Source organism: Echeneis naucrates, chromosome 23, assembly GCF_900963305.1.
Source record: "Echeneis naucrates chromosome 23, fEcheNa1.1, whole genome shotgun sequence".
NCBI classification, from domain to species: Eukaryota; Metazoa; Chordata; class Actinopteri; order Carangiformes; family Echeneidae; genus Echeneis; species Echeneis naucrates.
The window spans coordinates 14,591,488-14,614,539 of record NC_042533.1 but is presented as its reverse complement, the minus strand read 5'-3'; the positions used below and the strand labels follow the sequence as shown (position 1 = coordinate 14,614,539).

General features: G+C 40.3%; 1 protein-coding gene across 1 annotated transcript; it reads left to right on the top strand.

Moving 5' to 3' along the window:
• The first annotated feature begins 640 nt into the window (after positions 1-640).
• Positions 641-11,191, top strand: rint1 (RAD50 interactor 1). The gene is made up of 15 exons (XM_029495144.1): positions 641-1,073; positions 2,007-2,132; positions 2,643-2,758; positions 3,205-3,378; positions 3,507-3,647; positions 4,397-4,586; positions 5,095-5,205; positions 5,659-5,884; positions 6,846-6,983; positions 8,162-8,256; positions 8,850-8,954; positions 9,318-9,538; positions 9,626-9,806; positions 10,048-10,166; positions 10,419-11,191. Exons 1-15 carry the CDS (start codon positions 846-848, stop codon positions 10,624-10,626), a joined length of 2,379 nt encoding a protein of 792 aa, XP_029351004.1. The 5' UTR covers positions 641-845; the 3' UTR covers positions 10,627-11,191.
• The last annotated feature ends 11,861 nt before the right edge of the window (positions 11,192-23,052 follow it).

Below are 23,052 nucleotides of genomic sequence, written 5' to 3'. Positions count from 1 at the left end.
CATCAACCTTACAAACTCTACCTCTTGACCTACAGTTACCCCCTGTTAAATGTTCCATTGTCTTACAATGCCACAAATATTTTCACTTCAAAAAAGGTCACAAGAAACAATTGGGAAAATTCTGCTGTTATTTTCATCACTTTTGCGAACTACATGCTAACTGGCAACGGGACATTACAGCAATTATGCTAAACTAAGTTAACGGTTACAAAACGTTTTTTCTCACTCATCTAACGCTGAGAAATACGGTGACTGACTCAGTTTCATTGACAATGTGTCTGTCAGCTAGCTAAGTTTGAAAACTAATCTAAGGTGTTTGGGAGCCGGGCGGCGCCGGCGTGCGTGACCAAAACCTACTTAGAACCTATTCCTGTTGTTTCCTCCATCCACCTTAGCAACATAGAAATAACAACAGAAGAAATATTTGTATTTCTTCGTCCTATATATATATAGATTTTTTTTTAAATTAAATTCTTGTATGCCACATAATGGCCCCACAGGGGCCATTGCTGGTCACTATGGACTCAGGGGCCGAAACCCAGCCCTTATAGATGCAGAAAGTCAAGCAGTCTTTTATTTTGAAAACAGCGGACAGGAAATGGTTGGCATGGAGTCTCGTTATGTTTGCCGACGTAGAAAGAGAAAGTTGTGCTTGTTTTAAATGTCTGCGTGTCTCAGAGATACAGCGGGTAGAGAAATTGTGTTTAAAAAAAAATCACGTTTACGTACAAAAGCACGACACGTAACCAGAAGCCTGACCGCCCGCGCGTCACAGGCAGGCTCAGAAAGGAGCGCCCCCGTTACGTTCGGTGCGTCAATATTTGTTGACAACGTCGTGAAGAAAGATGGCGACGCTCACAGCAGCGGAGCGAACTACGGGCAAACTGACGGACGCCTTTTCAACCCCTGTGTACAATCAAGATGGCAAGTCCGTGTCGCCAGATTCAAGGACCCTGCAGGACGTTGTGGTGGATTTCCTTGAGAAAGATGTCGGCGGTGACCTGAAGTCCTTGAAGAATGTGGGCAACCTTCTGAAAAAGCTGATGGAGGAGAACAGCGTCCTGGAGGATCAGGTGAGCGCTCAGCAGAGGCCGCCGCAGGCTATGTTTATGTGAACCCCGGACCACTGGAGACGGCCCGTGTCCTGTACATGTCGTTCACAAAGCGTCCTTGGCCTCGCGGTGCTTTTCTTTGGACAGCTGTCAGAGCCATCCTCAGCTCCAGACCAGGACAGCTTCCCTCATCAGTCTGCTAACCCTAACCCGTCTACACCCTGGGCTGTACCCTGCACATTTTTAGATTTCATCACATTGGTGTGCTGTTTCAAAGCAATTTTACACAACCTAATGTGTGGTGCTAAATTACTAAATTAATGAAGGCCATCTTCCTATTTCTGCTGTGATTGGACCTTATTATGGTGAGTCACATATTTGGCCCACAACTGACAAATGTCCTCTCTCAAATCTGTAGTTCTTTTTGACATCAACAGCAGAATAATACACTAAGATGACAGACACACACACACACACACACACACACACACACACACTCACAGTGAAAATGCAGTCCATTAATGTTATAAACGCTGTCCAGTTGACATTGTATATGGCTGAGGTTTATAGGTTGTAGTGGTTGTAAGGGAAAAGCCATTTCAGCTGGCCAACCAATACATAGGTTATGAAAGTTAAATCTGCAGTCAAGTATGGTTTGTCTACGTTGCCACGACCCCCCTGAGAGCCTACTGCCGCTGCTGTAAACACTAAGTATTGTTTAGTTTTTTCGTTTTTTGCTGAACCTTGATTCCTTGATTCCCAGTCATAATTCCTTAATGACTGTTTCTTTCCATTCAGTTGCAGCTGCACCACCTGGTCCTTACCTAATGAAAGTCAGCATTATACAAGCTGACTGTTTTTTGCAGTGAAAAGCCAGAAGTATTAACAAAGATTAGAATGTGACTGCAACACATGTATTTTGTTGATGTATTTTGTGTGTCTTCTTTCGATCAGGTTCTGTCAGTCTCCAGCTCTGTGCCTCCTAAAGTGTCTGCAGCGCTGTCTGCTGCTGAGGAAGCCCGCTGCTCCTTGGAGAACCTGCAGAAGAGGGAGCGACTCATCTCCAACACACTGCACCAGGTAGTCGCCAACAAGAAAGGCAATTTTTATTTAAATTATACAACTAGTCCTCTGTCCAGAACCACTCTTCCAACCGGAGCCGTTCCTCCAACCTGAGCCAGTCTTCTAAGCTGAATCCATCCTCCAACCTTAACCAGTCCCGTAACCTGAACCACATCTCTAACTGTAACAGTTCCCCCAGTCATATTGTGCATTTCTAAGATATACTCTCACTTTGTCTGAGTCCAACAGGCACAAAGTTTGAAATATATCTCAAAGTTAAGCCTTGCCCTGTCTTCATAAGACAGCAGTGGGTTAACAAGCATGTATTGTAAAGGAGATGTTCCTCTGATGTCATGCTCTGATGTTCCTCGTATTAATCATGCTTGCACATGAATCTACAAAGCTCAGAAGAGCTTAGTTTGTTATTGATGGTCATCATCTTTACTGCTACTGAGAATTAAACACCACATATTCATAAATCTGTTAATTTATGCTGTCCTTTTTCTTGTTCATGATTTGGTCTTGCAGCATCTGCAGGGGGCCCAGCCTTGGATGGATAACCTCAGCCAGACGCTCAACCACGTGGACACCATAGAGAGACACATGAAGTACCTACGCTGCCTTCAACACATAGAGGAACTTAGGTACCGTAAACAAGGGAAAGGGGCTGAAGAGACTGGCACTGATTACTAAAAAAAAAAGAAAGAAAGAAAGAGATAGAAATATGAGCAGAGAAAGAACAGAAGGTAGAAATAATTCTATGATTATAGTTTAAATCTTTCATGTGAATACGAGTAAAACTAATCCAGAGATGCTAATCCAGCATCTGAATAGATTTGGTAATGGAGTTGAATATTTCAATGTAATTGAAAAGAAACTGACGATATTTGCAGTGGCAACGAGCTGAACATCGATCCCTTCAACGAGGGCACGCAGTTCAATCATAACTTTTTCTAGAACCCTGCAGAGAAAGGGCAGTGAGACATGCTGAGTTTTTCTGTGACCTTTTCAGAATGGCTCTCCCTGCCTTGTCTGCTGTGTGTTGACCTAAGGCAGATGTAGTAATGTGTAAAACGTTGTGTGCCTGCAGTGCTGCAGTCCAGCAGTGTCTGATGACCAGCAGTGTCTGGGAGGCCATAAGGGCAGTGGACGCCATGGCTGCACTGGATGCTGGACTAAACCAATCCCAGTGCTCTCACCTCCAGGACTTCCTCCGAGAAACACTTCACTTCTGGCACAAGATTATCAAAGACCGGCTGACCATGTACACCTCCACCACCCTCCCACACAGTGTTCCTTTAGTTCATACTCACACATACTGAATCCCTGTCTCATTCTAATTATTCTGGGTTTACCATCTGAACTAACGCCTTCTCTTTAATTCCTCCGTAGTGACTTTGAGAAAGTATTGACTCAGCTCCATTGGCCGATCCTCTCCCCCCCGACTCAGTCCTTGACTCCCACTACCAATGGTCAGGAAATCAACAGCCAGCTGGAGCTTCTGGTCACACAGCTACTGGCATTGCAGACCTCGTATCTTTCACCTCAGGCACTTTTTTTCTCTGTAGACATCTGCCATTTATATCTGTTGTCTTGACACAGACATATGCACACGCACAGACACACAAAGATATTGGTCCTGTTTTGGCTTGGAATCATCATGTCCATGTCTGAGCTGATTGTGCATGGACAGCTCGTTAAGATGTATTGAGGATGCTCTTGAGAGCAGATCCCTCAGACCACATTCAGAGGTGGTTTGGGCCATATGTGGCCTCAGTCTATTAGCATCCATCCATCCATCTCTGTTTCCGGGTCACAGGGAGTACACCCTGGAAAGGTTGCCAGTCCATCACAGATTCTGTTAGTAGTGTGAATATAGTTATGGGAACACACTGGTAGACAGTGTTCTCTGCTGCCACCTGTGCCTCTGTCCAGACACACTTCAGAATGAACTGTATATCTTTTTCTGTTTAAGAAGGCAAAGTCTTTATCACTCTGACTACTTAGTAAAAATCAAACAAACAAACCAAAAAAAAAAAAACAACACACAAAATAATCACAAAAAATATCTTCTTATGTCCATTAATACCAATACTGAGATACTGTAACATATGGGACCTTCAAATCAATATTCAGAAGTTTCAGAAATTCAGTTTGAACTAATATTTCGTTGTAAAGCGGCAGCACAACAAAATGCAGGGATCTGAACTTATTGGCTGAACTGTAGGAAGATATGGGTACAGAACATTGTCTGTGCTTGTATCTTTAACTTTTTCTGACAGTGATGACCTCTTATCCACGAGGGCTTTGACCTCTGGTCAGGGTGTACCGTCTACCCAGTCTGCGTTGTCGACCACGCCTCCGTCCCAAGCTCCTCCCCTCTGCCTGCCCATCCAGATCATGCTACAGCCACTCAGCAAGCGATTCAGATATCACTTCTATGGGAATCGACAGACCAACTCCCTCAGCAAGGTTTTTAAAACACAGAACACACATCAAAAATACAACATACAGACCTGAACCCTTCTGTTAATATAGTAGCCACAAAGGAATACTAATAATTGCATTTAATTGCTGAATTATTGTGAATTAGGTGAGAGTTTCCTCTCTGATCCAAAACAATAAGGAATATATTTGGAAACAAAACACCCAGTTATTATTTTTAAATATGACAGTAACTAAACTTCCTGAGTAAAAACAGGAAAAAGGTTATTAAGAGAAAATGGCAATTCCCCCATCAGTAGGTCTCACTTGAGCTATGGACATTGCTTGGAACAAGGGGCAGATGGGTGTGTTCTTGTATACTTGGGATGCACCATCCATGAGAACACAAGATGTCAGTAATGCAAGGCGTGGTACCTTTGATTAGATGATGGACTCTGTAATTTTTACCACAGGCAACTGGAGGCTTATTGCTCATACCAAGGAGTATTGAAAAGCTGCAAAACCTCAAACTCCTCTTGTATCCGTGCTTTTGCAGCCTGAGTGGTACCTCACACAGGTGCTGATGTGGATGGGGAACAGCGCAACCTTCATGGAAGAAAAGATCCAACCTATCTTGGATCGGGCTGGGACTGCCATCAGTGCCAGGGTACGTTGTTCTGGGATGTCTATTTTTGTCATTATAAAATTAGGTATGTTTATTCTAGTGAGCAGTAGAGATTTTTTAATTAGTGTTAATGTCAAGTCTGCTGACAATATGATAATAAGTCACTGCAACATACTCACCTCTTCTCTTTGGGTTGAATTGGGCATCTCATTTGTGTGTGTGTGTGTGTGTGTGTTTAGTGTTTAGTGTTTGTTTATACTTGTATAATAGTGTGCATCTTGAAATTTTGTTTAAACTTTAAATTGATATTAGTTGCTTTGGCTGTGCTCATACAGCACTTTGGTCAACAGGTTTTTTATAAATGTGGTCTACCAATAAATTTGACATTGGCATTTGACATTTTCTGATTTGATATGAACATTGCCTGTGATTAAATGATTAGAAATTCAATCGTCCAAGTTTCAGGTAACTGTGTTTCACACTAATAACCTGCAGGTGGAGCTGTGTCGAGGCCTCTTGTCTCTGGTTCAGGACAAAGTGGCCATCGATGCGTCCCGGTTGTTGTACGATGATGTGCTCTTCTGTCACCTGGTGGAAGAGGTGCTGCAGTTTGAGAAGGAGCTGCGAAGCAACCAGTCCTACCCAGCAGTGCTGCCCGGGCTGCTCCATCTCTTGTTGGAGGATACAGTCCTTCAGAAGTGGCTTACTGTGGAAAGGAAGAGTAAGTTGTTAATTATTAGGGTAAATAATATTTCTTATTACTATATGTGTGATTATGAGTTAAGGGTATGGTTTAGTTGTTATTTATTACACCTCCCCCCGGGACTGCTGGAACAGACATTTGTTGATGGATTGGCTGTAAGACTGTCATCATTTTTGCCACTACGGTATCTCATTAACGCTAGAGAAATAGCTTTTCATACAGCACAAATAACAAAGATCAGTTTGCTGGGTCAGGAGGCTCACCCTTCAGAGCCTGCATATGAAGACCAACAGCATCACAGCGCCTTCTCATTTCATTAGCACCTTCCAATGCTGCTGAAAAACTTTCCTACTTGTCCGGGGCCCAACCTGTTCCAGGATAAATTACATACCAGTGATGAAAACAATATGGCAGTAAGGAGCACAGACAGAACTTGATCATTCATATTACTCATTACTCATAGTACTAAATATAAGTGTTATTTTTCACCTTAGTTCATCAGCTCACAAAGCCTTAAAACCTCAGGATTTTGTGGGACAAAGTCACATGTTTTTACAGTTGTGAGGTAACAAAGGAGAAGTTCTATGGTGCAACATTAAGGGTGAGCAGAGCGCTTGATACACAGCGAAAATCCTCTGTAGACCAGACCAGGTGATTTTGGCTTGGCCTTTGTGGTCCTCAGTGTCATAAGTAAACAATGGTGGTCAAAGTGAGACAAAACCAGTAACATGAGGCAGGTATTGTCAGCAAAAAGTATTTTTGGCCGTATTTTTGTTCAGTATATTTGTTGTTAAACCTACTTACAGCACCAGTGTACCGTTGCATTCATGACTATTGTTATTCTTACACGTTGACAAAACTAACTCCATCAGTCTGTCATGTCATAACTTCCCATAAAAGCATACCACAACTCATGTGATAAGACACACAATATGCCTGGTGTCAGTATGTTTAACCCAGTATTCTTCTGTATATTCAGTGGCGGTAGAGAAAATGGACGCCATGCTGTCGGCTGAGGGAGCATGGAGCTCTCAGTACAAAGACATCAGTGACATGGATGAACTGAAGGCTCCAGATTGTGCTGAGACCTTCATGACTCTGCTCCAGGTTATCACTGGTAAGAGTAGTAACTGCTGTCAGTTAAACATATATGTGTATGATATATATATATAAAACCCTGGTCATTACTTACAGTCAATGCGCACTTTACTCTACTGTATATATATTTTTTTTATTCCTATTGCAAATATTTTTATATATTTTATTCCCTATATGTAATGCTGCTGTTACATTGCAATTTCCCAGTCTGGGATAAATAAAGTATCTATCTATCTAATACAGCAGGTATTTGGAGGTTACTATATGGTAACTTTCTTTTGGAGAGAAACCCGACAGTTCGATGGATGAATAAATGAATAAAATTTAACCCACAGTCCCACAGAAGTATCATGAAGACCAAATATGACACTAAACTTTAAGAAAGTTTTACCATTAAAGTGAGATTTCAGACATGACTTCAATAAAAGTGTGTAATTCAAAGACACTTACACAGATTGTGATGATACTTTTCCCCTTCCAAAAAAGCTTTTGTCCCATCAGTGCAAAACTTATCAGTAGGAACTGGCAGGAAGTCCCTGCCCTCTGAACTGATCACAAGTCAACATCACTAAGACAGTTTCAGCCTGTGTCAACTTAGCTGGGGATGAGTTGTGTAAGTTATAGTACCGTGCAAAGGTTTTGGGATGGTGAGAAAAAATAAAGTAAGAATGCTTTGAAAAATAGAATAATATACTAAAATTAAATATTGATTTGATTTAGATTTCTCTTCAGTTCAATCATTTTGCATTTTGCTAAATGATACAAATAAGCGATCAACACTTCAATCAGTTATCAAAAGTATTCTAATTTTACAGCATTTTTTCACACTTGCCCTAAATCTTTGCACAGTACTGTAGTTAAATGTTTTTACACCATGTTATAGGATGGGAGCATCCTAGCCTGCTGCAGTCACTCACAAAATCTATGGATAAAGCCTTAATTGTTGTCACAATGGCTGTGACTAGTGTAACAATTGTAACTGATTCTAAACCTGTGTAAGCCCACATGATGTTAACTTTCCTGTGAGACTCACCTCCATACATAAGTGGCCATGTCCAGCTCTTTTTGGAAGAAGAGTTAGAAAGGTTCAAGGTGCCTGCAGTCAATTTTAGCCATTGAACACACAAGCTTGGGCATGTGTGTGTGTCCCCATATAAAATGTGCTTGATTCCTATTTACCTTTTCATCTTGTTGCAGAACGATACCGGGGCTTGCCCTGTCCTTCTGCACAACTGAAGTTCTTGGGTCTACAGAGAGAACTGGTGGATGATTTCCGCATTCGACTCACCCAGGTAAAGATGACAAACAGACTCGGGTATTAATAATGAAGAAATACTAAACTAATAAGAGACAGCCAATGAGGTATTTTAGGGTTGAGTTTGTGATTATGAAAAAAACACAGAGAGCATGTGGAAGCAAGATATTAGGTAAATCCCTGTCACACTTAATAGAGAAGAATCAGATCAAACTCTCATTAATGCTTTTTTATTGTGTGAATCTGGAAATGTTGTCCTCAGCCCACAACTCACTCCACATTGACACCAGTGATATATCTCCAGTGTGTTTACAGGAAGACTAGGTTTCAGCTTATTGTCATAACACAATCTCTTTCCAAACATGAAGTCAAACATGATTAACACCATATAATAAGCTATATTCCCCAGTGTATTCTCAGTAAACTCTAACATTCTAAAACACATTTACAGTATGGACCATTGTATTGTTATAACAAGACAAGTTTGGATGCCATTACAGTATAATGTGAAAAACATATGTGTAGAGGGAAAAAAAGTTCAGTTTATAATGTGAGAGTGATATTATATTTGTATTTACACACTGAATTCAGGGGTAAATGTTTGCCTTGTTTTTGTTTTGTCCCCAACAGGTGATGAAGGAGGAGTCCCGCTGTCCCCTTGGTGCCCGCTATTGTGCTATCCTTAATGCTGTCAACTACATTTCCACAATTCTGGGAGACTGGGGAGACAATGTGGTGTGTGGAGGCGTTAATCATATTTGATATCTATTCACATACATTTTGCCAGTTAGGTCACACTTTTCTGAGTAAATTTTAGCTTTGAACACATTTTATAATGTTTTAAATTGTTAAAATCACAATTTGATTCAGAACAGAAAAGTAAAGAACTTCCTTTTCATGAGGGATATATACATAAATACATCAATAAATACAAAATAAAACAATGGATTAAAGACAAAATGCTATTGCTGTATTTTTACATTTATTTGTTGAGTATAAAGACACAGAAATACAGAAAAACAAACAATTTGTTTTCCCCCCCATGCCTTTTACTGCCTTTACATCTGTGTTCACCTGCTCCTTTTTTTCTATTGTCAGTTTTTCTTACAGCTGCAGCAGGCAGCCGTTTCACTTGGTGAGGAGGCCATACTGGGAGATCTTGGAGTGATGGAAGTGGGCCGCCTGGCTTCACTGGAGGGCTCTTTATTCGAAGGTCTGCTGGCACTGCTGGATCGACTGAAAGGAGACATGATGGGAAGACTGTTGGAGTGGACCATGAGAGAAATCACAGAAAAAACCAAACCATATTGCCAAGACCGGTCAGACATCAGAGACAGTTTGTGTTCCCCTTCTTTCTTGTCATAGTCTTACTGATCATTGGCTCTCACTTGTTTTCGTCTTTCTAGATGGTTGTCTTTACCATCCCAGCAAGACCAATCCACCATGACCCTGTCCAGTTCAGCATGTCCCATGATGCTATGTGTGAGAGACAGATTATTGAACCTTAATCAGGTGCTGAGTCTTTCTCTCTTCCAACTAGCCTGGCAGGGCCTGGCAGAGAGACTCGACAACTTCCTCTACCAGGATGTAAGACATTACCTCACTGAAATATCAACACACTGTGCTTCATAATCATTTGTGGCAGAGTTTTAAAAAACAGATCTCAAAGTAGGTAGATAAATTTCGCCCTACCTAAATGTCTCACCAAACTACCCCAAACAGGTGCAGGAAAGGTCTGCTTCTCATGTTTGCAGTTAAACAACCAATACATGTGATTTTCTAGCAATGGAGTTACAATAAGCTAAACATCTCCCTGTCCCTCTGTCAGGTGATCCTGTGCAATCATTTCAGTGATGGCGGAGCAGCTCAGCTTCAGTTCGACATGACCAGAAACCTGTTTCCTCTGTTTGGTCACTACTGCAAAAGACCTGAGAATTTCTTTAAGCAGTGGGTATATCTATTTGTGCGCTATGCTTTTCATTGTGCTAATACCACAAGTTCATGATGCATAAATGCACATACTTGACTTGACTATGTTTCAGAGAGAATAGATAGCAGCAGTTTAACTCTTGATTATATTAATCAAAACTTTGATTAAAAAAATACAGGCATAGACAAAGAGACCTAATGAAAGGGGAATGATATAATTTGCTTTTACCAGCAGTAAGATTAAATTGTTTCTATCTGCTTGGTCCACAGTGTAAAGGAGGCTTGCATCATCTTGTGCCTGAATGTGGGCTCTGCTATCCTTCTGAGGGATCTTCTGAAAGACTCAGAGGAGACAAGAGACGTGGCAGGTATACAGGATCCTCCACCTGAGTCTGCATTGAATGAGCTGGGGGTTTACTGCTTAGCACCCTGTGATGTGCTGATTCTCCTCAAGCTCAGAGCCTCCTTGCCACAGTGACATCTCTTTTTTGCCAGTGTTTATTACTGGTGAGGAATTGGCATCAGATTTAGTGCCTGTTGGAATTTTCTTAATACATTTTTATCCACAACTTAATCGTCATTGGAGACAAGTCAGTTAATATGTAGGTTACATCGAATAGATCAAGGCTGTTTATGTCAATACTAATGAATAGCCACTTTGTGACATTATTGTGTTGCATCTATTTTGGTGGACCTTCTCTGTGTCACCTCAGTGGACTAACAGCAGACCGCCAATGTATCTAACACTCTGTGTATACAACAATTGTCCACTATCTGTATGCAATAAACCCAGCTTTCATCTTCAGTTGCTGTGAGTGTTTTCAGTGCATTATAAAAGACCCAATAAAAGCCTTTTAAATATTAGTGATCCCATAAATGTATAGCACATCAGTCCTAACTGCTAATTATAACATGATTGTGTCGTCAGACCCTACCGTCCATGAACTAGTCGCGCCCCGCCCACTTTCTGTGACCGATTTCTTCTGTCCTCTGATTGGTCAACAGTTGGAGTTCCGCCATATTCAAAAGTAAAAAAATAAATAACTAAATAAATCACGAGTCTTGGCTGTATTTTGTTGTTCTTCTTCGTCTGTTTAACCTTTTCAGTAGCACATAAACACCACTGTTGTATTTCACTGACATTTCAAATGGGTGAAACCGTTGAGGTCCAAGCTCCTGTTGCCAATTCACAGAAGGCACAAAGGCAGCCAAGCGCCAGGATCCTCAAAAGGAAGTTTTCAGCCGAGGACGAGTCTCCCTCTGAGGACAACACCTGCCGTGTGCGACGGTGAGCCACTTTTTTTTCCTGCTCTTCCATGAAACCAACAGCAATATGTAATGGTCCGCTAACCGCGGCGTAGATTCACAGCACATAGCAAGATACCGAGATCAGCTATGTCATGGCGCCCAACATTAAATAGAGATATATTATCTGGAATATTTAAGTTTGAGGAGAAAATTTCAGCTGCGTCAATGCGCCACTAGATGACAGCAGATACCCGTCCTCCGTTTGCGTTGCATTTCATTTCAGATATTTGAAAGTAAAATATGAAGTAGAGCTGGTTAATAAACTACAGAAATTTAAAAGACTGGTGTTTTGTAGTTCCTGTTACAGTTGTCAGCAGCTTGTCCCTTTGATTATTCAGATGCACCAGCGTGTTTTAAGTCAGATGTTAACGTTTGACCTTTTAAGGCTTCCTACAAATGCATCATGGAATCATGTGCATAAAGAGTCGAATTTATTCATCTATCACATGTGCACACAGTTTGGCATATGTTAATGTCCCTCATGCTTTAAAAAAGCTTTCAGTTTAACAAATAATCATATTAGCTTCAACTAAACCTTAACCTGAAATTGTTTGGCACAGTTTGACAATAGGATAACTTATGACCTGTAAAAGCAGGCGTGTGCACATCTTGTTTAACCTGCTGTTGAATCTGGTCTTTGAGTTTAACGGCCTAAAAATACTTCAAAACAACACTGGTTTGAAGAGCGTTTGAAAGTTTGTTATGCTATAGTAAAATTTGATACAATCCAATAAGTACATTTTACTTTCATACTTATTTATGAAGAAGAGAGACCTTTGAAATTCCCATGGCGGTACTCGTAATAATAGGCCCTATGTTTGTGCATTGTCTTCACAACACTACCCTTTGAATCATCATTCCTCATTCATCATCAAAAAGTTGTATCCAAGCAACACAAACATTTTTGTCCATACTTTTACCCGGGGCTGCCTGGGCTGGGTGTTGTCCAGGTGTCCTGGACAACATTTCTACGCTGAACTTTTTAATGTTACATTCTCAGACTGCAGGCTAAAATCAGAGTAATCAGTGTGTTTTGGAAAAATAAAGCCCTGGGGAGTATTTATGTCAGATGCTTTCCATGTTGTGTGCCAAAGTGTCCCTGTCCTGCCTGGTGCCCAGCTGGTTCTGCAGGCAAACATGGAAAAAACATCACCCCATATTTGACCTCCACCCAATATTTCACTGCAATAAAACAGTTAATGGAAAAAAACACAAATGTCGACTGAGAGAAAATAAGTCTTGATTTCCCAAACATAAAATGTAAGATTGGCAGTGGATTTCTTCATTTCTCAGGGGTCTTGTTGCCCAGCTCAAGCAAAATTCAAATAAGAGACGTTAGCAAGGTTGTTTGAAAGTTTGGCAACTCGGTGATGCAAGTTTGTTGTCCATATAAATCAGCATGAAATATCATGATAAATTGGTGCAATATAAGTGTGTCATAAAATTAAAAAAAAAAAAAAAAACTCATTTAGCAATGTAACATGGGCACTGTGAGGTGATGTTAATGACTTCTACAAGGGGACTGTTTTTATGTGTGTCCTCTGGTATCGGTTGAAAAGATAGAGGAAGGCATGTGGGTGGAGGTGGGCTCAGCAGACTGTTCAGTTTCAGAGTTAGCTAGCTTTGACAAAGAAGGGCAGGGCTTAACTGGATTCTAATCCACTGACTCATGTGGTACACTTCCCCTTACAGGTACAGGAGGTGAATTCACCTTTGTCCCCTGGCTGCAGCAGTGAGGAATGTTGAGTGACTTCAATCACGTATGCATGAAAAAAACAAGACACAGAATAGATCAGGTTTTAAAATAGCTCACCATGAGGGATGCAAGAGTTTGCTGTTGTGGTGTAATACTGTACTGCTTCGAAGATGACTCATTGGATCTTTCTCCACTTGAAAGGTTTATAAGGAACAAAGTAGATGAATGAAACACAGACCATAAATAACACAAACAATGAAAGTGAATCGATGAGTGAACTGCTGTTGCACATGCGCTTACAGTCGGCCTTGGTTTGACTGTTTGCTAGTTATGTTAATGTGCATGCATGTGTCAAATCAAATCAAATTAAATCAGATTTATTTGTATAGCGCCAAATCATAACAAAGTTACATCAAGGCACTTTACATACAGAGCAGGTCTAGACCAAACTCTTTATAAATTTATTTAAAGAGACCCAACAGATCCCCCGATGAGCAAGCACTTGGCAACAGTGGCAAGGAAAAACTTCCTTTAAGAGGCAGAAACCTCGAGCAGAACCAGGCTCAGGGGAGGCGGCCATCTGCTTCGACCGGTTGGGTTGAGAGTGTGTGCATCTTTGTGTTTGTTCAGAATATAAAAAACGGTAGTCCACAAACCTAAAAGCTATTTTGAACAATTATACAATAAACAAAACAATGCAAAACACATTATAACAGCAATAATACATATAATAAAGGATGCAAGTCACTAAAAGGAATAAAAGCATAGCTTTTATAAAGTATGGATGTTTTAACCTGTTTGACATTTTCGATTGTGACTCCAGTCTTACTCAGAAGTATCATCCGACGTGCAACAAAACCTTCATCGGGGGAAACAGGACGATCATTCATCATCATCATCACAAGGAAAAAAAAAAGAACATCAAAAAGATGCAAAAAGGAGACAGCAGGACGATTCACACGGACACAAAAAGACAAAGCAGAACAGGAAAACCTCAAATTAGCCATCACAGATCACTGCAGAAGAAAAAAACACATCATGGACGGGCAAAATCATAACATCAGAAACCAAGAAACTCAAGCGTTGGATAAAAGAGGCCATAGAGATCAGGAAGCAGGTGAGCGGCACCATCAACTGGGACAAGGGAGCGTACACCCTCTCACACACCTGGGAGGGGTGTGTGGCTGGCTTGACAGACTCGGACAGATCTGTTGAGCCGGCCAGCTGATAGATGACGCTTCTGAGGAAGAGTGGAGTCACAGTCAAAACTGTCAAGCAGGTAAAAACATCCTTACTTTTTTTTTTTTTTTTGTCTGAACACAAGAAAAAAGAACAATTAACTGAATGTCTTGATCATCAGGATGCCTGTTTCAATGACATGCCTTGACAGATTTTTGCATATCAATTAAATAATAGAAAAGCAAAAGCTCATGATTATTCATGAAACTCTCCCATTTGAAATCATCAAACTATTTGTCACTTTTCCTTAAGGTTAGTGCACTTCAAAGTCCTTCACTTGGTGAGAAATAAAAGGATAAATCAAGTAATCTGACAAAGAAATAAAATACAGTTAACAACAAGATAAATTAATAAGATAAAGTGACAAAGGATTAAAAACTACATTTAAAACCAGGCTTAAAAGGTGTAAAAATGTATTTTGAGTTTGCATCTAAAAATGTTGTTGAGGACTGTTCTATCAGCTCAGAGCAAAATGTTTTAAATCTAATGTTTTTAAAATTTTAGCATCACAAATAACTTTATAACACGTAATATATATCATAGAAATAACACTAATACACCAAAGTAAGTTTGCATATTAATTTTGTATATTTCTTATGCTTTATATCAGATTATGTAATAGTGTTATGCCTCCTGTTGAAGTTAGTTTAGTTTAGTTTAAGTGGCAAAATGGGATTCAATGAGGATACTTAAACAGAACAAAACTACCCCATCTAGGAGCGTCATTAATTCTGCACTTTGGCAGTTAAATCTGGACAACACCTGCAATTACCTTTAACCCCTCACTTCTTCCTAGAACACCCAAGAAGCTTCTTGTTTTCCTTCTCTCTTTAGCAATTGCTGTTATTCCACAAAACATGCTGTATATGCAGAACGCCTTACAGGAGCAGCAGTGCATACATTTCCACCATGGGTGGTCTCAACCGGAATTCTAAAACCACCTCAGTCAATTAGTGCGTTGGTCCTCAGTTTAACACTCAGAGCTACAAAAGAAGTGTTAGCTTTTAGATTTATTGTGAATGTCTAGCTGAGGAGACCATATATGCAAACAATAATATGCCCCCTCCCACCGTATGAGGGCCAACCTCTTCACTTTACAGTGTGACAAATAATATATATATATGTTGTGTGTTTAGAACAAGTTCTAAGAAATTAAACACGGACTCTGCCAGACAAACAGTTGTTACCGTAAAATGCCCCTGTTCTGCGGCCTGCGGATAGCAAGGCTTTGTTAACTGCTCCCAGGCACTGTCAGTTGAGGTGTTGGTACTAATTGCTTGCAGACAAATTCATAAATGATGCTCTGAGGTCTGTTTTCATTGCAAAGCAATAAGCACTAATTAGGATAATTGGAAGGAAACTGAACTCAGTCATGGGCCTTTTTATGTCAGTTACACATTCTCAGCTTTCTAATCTGTATTTATTGTTTTCTTATGGAAATTGACTAATTACTAACTATATTTAAGTTGTGGGCCATAGGTCAGGCAAAAAATGTGATGATATACTGATGCCCCTAAGTCTAAAAGGCAAGTTGTCATACGCCACCATTTTCAAGACTGAAATTACTTCCTGCCATGGTCCTGATTACAGGAAGAACTATTATTTCAGAACTATATTTCATTATAAGTCAGTAACTCACCACTATTATAATGGACATTGTATTCATAACTTTGCTGTTATATTGAAATTTTTATCCTTGTGTTAAATTATCCTTGCTTCCTTTATATATTTATATAAATGGCAAAGGACTCACTATCACACCAGTTTGCTGCTTCCTGCTTGGAGCTGGAGAAGTTGGCAGTGCTCACTTCACTGAACTTCACTATTTGCACGAACCTAAAATCTGTCTAATCTTATATGGTTGATCTACGTTGAACATTAAGGCTAAAAAATTAATTGAATCTATAAAATTACATTTTTTTTGTTTGTTTATGAGAACCATCAAATGCTGATACTGCACAAGATAATAATAAATTATAACCCAGCTCACCCTGAAATGTGGTTGTCACATATTATATAAATATAAAAGTCCTCCTCTTCATGTGTTCTGTACAATGTGGAACAAAAATGTTCGATCGTGCTGAGATGAAATCACTCAATTAAAGGTTTTGTAGTAAATTAGTATGAATTATTATCTGGCCCACCCTGAAGCATATGTATGAGGTGTTCAAGGCTGCAGGGTATCGGCACTGCTGACTGCTTGACAGTTGCTGTGGCAGTTGATAAATGCCACCTGAAGCAACAGTACAGAGCACCAGCATGACTGGAATGAAGTAGCCTTACGAGCAGCAATTGGCAAACACACACACACACAGAACAAGTGTTTCTGGGAAGCTCAGCATTCTCTAGATGCTCACGGTGTTTTAGGTCCCACCATCAAATACACACATGACACAAATCTCGATTATTATAAACTCTTCTGACACCATTTCTAATCTTGTGAGTCTACATTGAGTCACAAAAGCCAATGTATATAGGTGGCGTGAGTTACTGTGCCTGCAGAATACGTTGATCCATTGTTGTGTAATGTAATTTAAACACACTCAAAAATGTCTTAACATTTCATCTTTTGTTTGCATTTTTCTATGAGTTCAAATATAGGGTCATGGTGCTTTGAAAAATCAGCGGCATCAAAATTCTTCATACTAGTGCTGTTTGGTAAAGGTCTTTATCAAGAAAACTTCCATATTCTCTCTCATAAGTTGCACAGTTCACTTCTAATTGAAAGTATTTCATCAGCGTGAAATTGTACTTCAATAAAAATATGTTTATTGTTTGTTAAAGACAGATTAGGTGCTGCTTTGATGTTTTTCTTCTTGCTGGGTAACTACCAGTTTACTGAGTGCAATGTCTTGTATAATGGCCCTTGGTGCCCTTATCCAGCATAACCTTTTTGTAACACTTAACACACTTAACACAATAATCTCATGCTTTGAAAATAAATAGTTTGACATAAGAGGGATTTACAGTATGCATGACTGCTTTTGGGGGGTGGGAGCGTTAAGCTCGGCCTATCCCACTGTAGTGAGTCCCAAAAAAGGCAAACCTCTCCTCTTTCATCGGGTCCCACCAAAAAAGACACTTGGTTGCTGTCCAGATATCTGGGGGGAGGAAGGTGCCCCTGCTTCAAATGTCACAGGGGACTTCTGTCAGCTTAGTGGCTGATGAGGCTTCTTTTGGGAAGCAAACTGGGGTCATGTTCTCCTCTCCACTCTGACTGGGACCTTTATCTGTCAGCTGTGGTCAGGACTGGAGGACACCATGCTTAGGCTATGGTAGGTAATAGGAGGTGGAGGTTTTCTCAGGGCATCACCATTCTCTGAGTCACAGTTCCAATTTTATCGCCTTATGAATACTTTGAACTCACTAAGTCACTGGCCTTACTCATTCTGTGGCTGGTATTTGAGGTCAGACTGGACTCCACCAGTGGTTTGCATCCACTTTGGGCTTTGTGAAAATTCTCATAACAGTGTTGGAGTCATGTTTATTCATAGTACTGACATCTTGAAATCACATGGAGGCCACAACTGAAAACATAGTGAGAGGTCATTACAAAGTGGCTCTGTACTGATGAGGGTCATTTCTGATGCATTGTGAGTTTGCTGGAATTCTGACCCTTCCCTCTGGTCATGCAGGTCACTGCGAAGAGGAAGCTCCTTCACCTTCCTCACCCCAGGAACACAATGGGACTTAAGTCTAGTAAGTAAAAGGCACTTATTTTACAGTTTGCATATTCAATTAGACCACTTGCAGGACGCAAACACCCATTTTTGCAAATTTATCACTATTCAAAATAACCAATAGCAGATGAAAAAAAAAAAAAGCAGTGAAAAAGATAAACTATTAAGTGTGTCAGGATACAAGGTGCCGCAAGGCACAGCCAGAAGATGCTTGAGTTATTTACACTGGATATAATCTGTGCAAGCACATTCAGCCTGCACATGCTGTATCTCTGGCTTGGCTTCTGTCCTAACATGCAAAGGCTTTTGAGCACTACTTCCCATCATTACGAGGTGATTTGACTTTATACTTTAGTCTTAAAAGTTTCCATAAGGTCCGGGAAATGGTATCACTATTCACCATCAGAGCTCCTCACTAGTCCTCAGCCACTGCGACCCAGACAGATCGTCCAGAGTGGAGAAGAAAATTCCATTGTACTACTGCACTATTTCACACATATAAAACATATAAACATATAAAAGTAAACCAGCCAACCACATTGAATACAATTAAAGACACAATTGTATGTGTTGTTAACAGTATATCAGCTGATATTGGTTTTCTTTTACAGAAAACATGGCAAAGAGATTTTTGACTTTCCAAATCAGCTTTTATTTTCATTTATATGTCATTTCTGCATTAGTTTTCAGTCTTTTATATAATCCCTCTAATGCAACCTATAGTCACAAGCTATTTTAAAATATAATGATCATACATTAGCATATAAATTCTGAAAAGTGTCTCAGCTTTGAACTTTCACAAAAATTAACAATGAAAATCCGACGACAGTTGTTATATAACCATGAGCGTAATACTAAAAAATTAACAGCCCAGTCTTATATTGCATCAGATAACTTGCTGGCTAACTACTTTGGCAATAGGTAAACTGCAAATATATGTTTAGCAGTACCACCAGAACAGTCTTTCTGTCTCCTTGACACATAGATGTAAAATCAAGTTTGTCAAAAGGCCAGAGCCTCCATCACGTAGTGCAACATGGCTGATGTGCTTGTTTTCAGACCGTTTATAATCAAAATGAACACCTGATTATAAAAATACCTTATATCTTGGCTTTTCACGCCAGATTAATGTGGGTGAGACCCAATGTGAAGGCATCGCTCTGGTGCTTTTAAACCTGAGTTCAGCAAACAGTGAATCATACTATGATGACGTTTGTGTGGGGGATGTTTGTGTCGGTAACTAGCACTGTCAGGCAATTTTGTTGAAACCACACCTACCCAAACCCACATTCCTGATGATTACTCTCTGACCTTTTCCTGTTAGATCAGTTGTGTGGAAACATGTATGTATACGTATATGTATGTAAAACACCAGACAACAAATGATGTAACAACAGGGTTACACATTTTGCCATTTAGATCACTAGTTCTCAAATGCCACTACGTGAACCCCTGAGGGTACTCCAGGGGGTATGTAACATTTAAAAAAGTATATATGTCAAAAATAGAAATCAATTCAAAAGCCCTTAAAAATGGTTTATTGTTTTTTAGCTGAGTACTCCCAAACTGTTAGGGGGTACTCGGCTGAATAAAGGTTGAGAGCCACTGATTTAGATAATTAAGAGTCCTGCTACTATCTTGCATTTTGTCCAGTGTTCACTGCTCTACGTTACAACAATCAGAGAGTAAAGTGCAGCTGCATATGCAAGTGAAAATTCAAGTGTGAGAATTTGGGAAAAAAAATGGTGTACCGAGCTATGACCTTCAGACTGCCACAGCACTGGAGCTGCACAATTCCACCTAATAAATTTGAAATCATAAAATGGCTGTGTGCAAAAGTCACAGAAGCTGCAATTGTTTTCAATTGAGATCAGATGTGTTTTGGTGTTTTTTTTTATTTTTTTTAAAGCATTATATTCTCCAAATATGAAGGAATATGTTTGTGTGGTAGACCAACAGAAATTGTATCATCATCATCATTAAAAATGTTTGGGGGATACAAAAATACCAGAAAAACCATTCCCAGTTAAAGTTACAAACATTGGCAGTGACAGGACATATCAGCTGTCTCGAAGTCAGAGGAATGAAATAGATAAATACATCTTTAAATAATTACTTAGATGCTTCATTAATACATTAAAATACCAGTTCATTTAATGCAAAAATATATATAATTATTTCATGGTCCTGTTGCAGTTCTTCATGAATTTATTTTATCTGTCAAACTCACCCATCAAAGTCAGTGGGCGGGGCTAACGCAAATCTAGTCTAAACGATTGCTTTGGACTGAAGCTTGGAAGTCTTTCAAAACATTGTGGCTATGGAGGATGTGCTCCAACTTTCTCTGGCCACAGTGTATCTGGTACCAGGTGACTGGTAAGATCAGTGTATGCTCCTAAAGGTCTGGGAAAGGGTCAGTTAGCTTATTCCCAAAAGTGATGTGTTTATAAGGATGCCAATAGGAGCCAATAGATATGTCTCCTAAATTCCATATTGCCTTGATCTGAATGTCGACCATAGGTTTTTCCATTGCTGTTGAATACTTGATCCTGATGTTATCAGCTCTTTTGAAGAGTGGAAAAGAGCTCTACAGGCCTGAGAACCTCATAGCACAGATGTGTGAATCATTACCATAAGTAGACCAGTACCAGTAAACCAGTTTCCCGGTTTAAATCCTGTCTACAATCAAAATATTTTTCTGAATTTATTTTATGTTTTTACAAAGCACTAATACAGTGAGGTTCATTACCTGCTGCACACCATGAAGCCTACCTGCTTTTATTCTGCTGAGGTGTTCACATATGAACAGGTGGAAAATGTTCCAATGTCAAGAATTTTTTCCTACAAATTATTCTATTTTAAAACCTTGATAGCTTACTAAAGGCCCTTTGCAGATATTTGAGCAGATTTGTTTCAGAATAAATCCCTGCCTGCTTCCCTGGCAGCATGGCGGCATAGTGGTGGTCGTGGGTTCGGTTCGTGGGCCTGGGGCCTTTCTCTCCAGTTTCCTCCCATTGCCCAAACGCATGCATGTTTTGGTTAATTGGTGACTTTAAATTGCCTGTACAGTAGGGGTGAGTGGTTGTTTGTCTCTGTTTGTTGGCCCTGCGAACTGGTGGCCTGTCCAGGGTGTACCCAGCCCTTGCCCAATGTGAGTTGGGATTGGCTCGAGCACTCACTCACAATGAAGAGCAGCTGTCCCTGACCCAGCTTTTTGAAGCTGTATGTATGTCGGGTATTTGTAGATATGGCTCCCAGCCTCTGTGTTAATTGTTTCATTGTAATCAGCAGCCTTGATCCTGCTAAGATTTACTCTAAATGCAAGGCCAGCCTTCCTCCTCAGCAGCTATAAGGATTGAGTGTGTATCAACATCTAATACCTGAATCAGGCACTGAGATGACTGCATTGTTTTTAGGTTCCTACACATGTGAACCAAGACCTTTTCATTTGGCTAGAGACCAAAAGCTGGATAAAAGAAATCCAGCCTGCTCCGATTTCTTATCCTCTGTACCTGAGGAACATAATAACCCACAGAGAGCTGCTGGATCTAATAGACTGGTCTGCTTATGGTTTACAGTCAACCTTAAACAAAATGAGCTGATAAGAAACAGAAAAGAGGGTACAAATTAGACAACGAGCAGCATGACAAGTATGTAGGCATTCCAGTGCTTACAGCTGCCTAAAACACAATCTATTGCTCATCTGAAGCCAGAAGAAGGAAATAAAAGCAAAGGGGGGTGCACCAACATCTCTTTATCTTCTGCCAGCCTTCTGCCTTTGATTCACAAACATGGCAAGCTTAGCTCATCCACTAAAACCATGTGCACCTCATTAAGTTCTCCCTCACCTCCAATTTCACCGTCACTCATAAAGCTAGTGTGCAAAGTGGGCAAAGAAAGAATCGTGGAACTGGCTTCATCTTCTTACCCCCACCCATGCCTAAGGATTTTGCCAGACCTTCAAATAACATTTTAGCCAGGTCTTTAGACTTTGAAGTGGTTTGAGGGTATTTTTATTTACTCTTGACTGGAGCAAGACTGGGTATAGGTGGATTAGCCCTGAGGCAAACCTTCAAAGTAGTCGAGGCAAGCATTCCTGAGCAGTTTGCTGTATTCTCTCAGACTATATCAGACATGAGACCTTGATGGGCTTTCTGTGATGGCAAGAATGTGAATCAGGTTCCAGCCCAGTGCCAAGGTGGAGCACATCAAACCAGACTGCCATTTGTTGGAATGTTAAGGTAATTAACAAGACCAAGACTCGGACCCAGAGCTTTTTGTCTTGTTGAGCAACAAGTTCAGACTGCCAGAGATGTCAGCCTCAAGAGTGGCTCATCTGATAAGAGGCATTCCAGCTTTAATCAGAAGACATGATTTAATGTGGCTGCTGGCTGCTGACACACAGTTGGATCTTCATACAAACATCGATAATTATTGTGGGAAGGATTTTTTTCGCATTACCCCTGATAATACAAAGCATCAGTTGCTGCTTTACAGCAGATGCTCATACATTACAATCAGAGACAACTGCACCATCCCTCTAAGGATAAATCACACTTTGATGTTGCATTGCCAGTACCTCGGATTAATGCTTCTTAATGGTTGATAACATGTTACAGTATATGAAAATATAAGTTGTTTTTTTTTCTTACCACTCTCTTTAATGTTCCACAGGCTTTTGAGTTGAATTATTACAATGTACACAATAAGGTTAAAAAGTCAGAAAGGAATAGAGACTATGACTGTCTGTATGAGCTTGATGGAGTCACAACAATTGTAAATTGTTACAATTTAAAGTCACCAACAACATACAGTGTTGGTTAATTAGGCAGCGTTGTGCTGCCTAATTAACCTCCATCAACCCCCCCCGCCCCCCAATGCCTGTCTCACTCTCTCTCTCTCTCTCTCTCTCTCCCCCACTCTCAACCCAACTGGTCGAGGCAGATGGCCGCCCCCCCTGAGCCTGGTTCTGCTCAAGGTT

Excerpts from the sequence above, each read along its gene's own strand:
- rint1 (XM_029495144.1), top strand. The coding sequence starts at position 846 with ATGGCGACGCTCACAGCAGCGGAGCGAACTACGGGCAAACTGACGGAC. Across the intron at positions 1,074-2,006 it reads ACAGCGTCCTGGAGGATCAG|GTTCTGTCAGTCTCCAGCTC; the intron begins GTGAGCGCTCAG and ends TCTTTCGATCAG. Across the intron at positions 9,807-10,047 it reads ACAACTTCCTCTACCAGGAT|GTGATCCTGTGCAATCATTT; the intron begins GTAAGACATTAC and ends TCCCTCTGTCAG.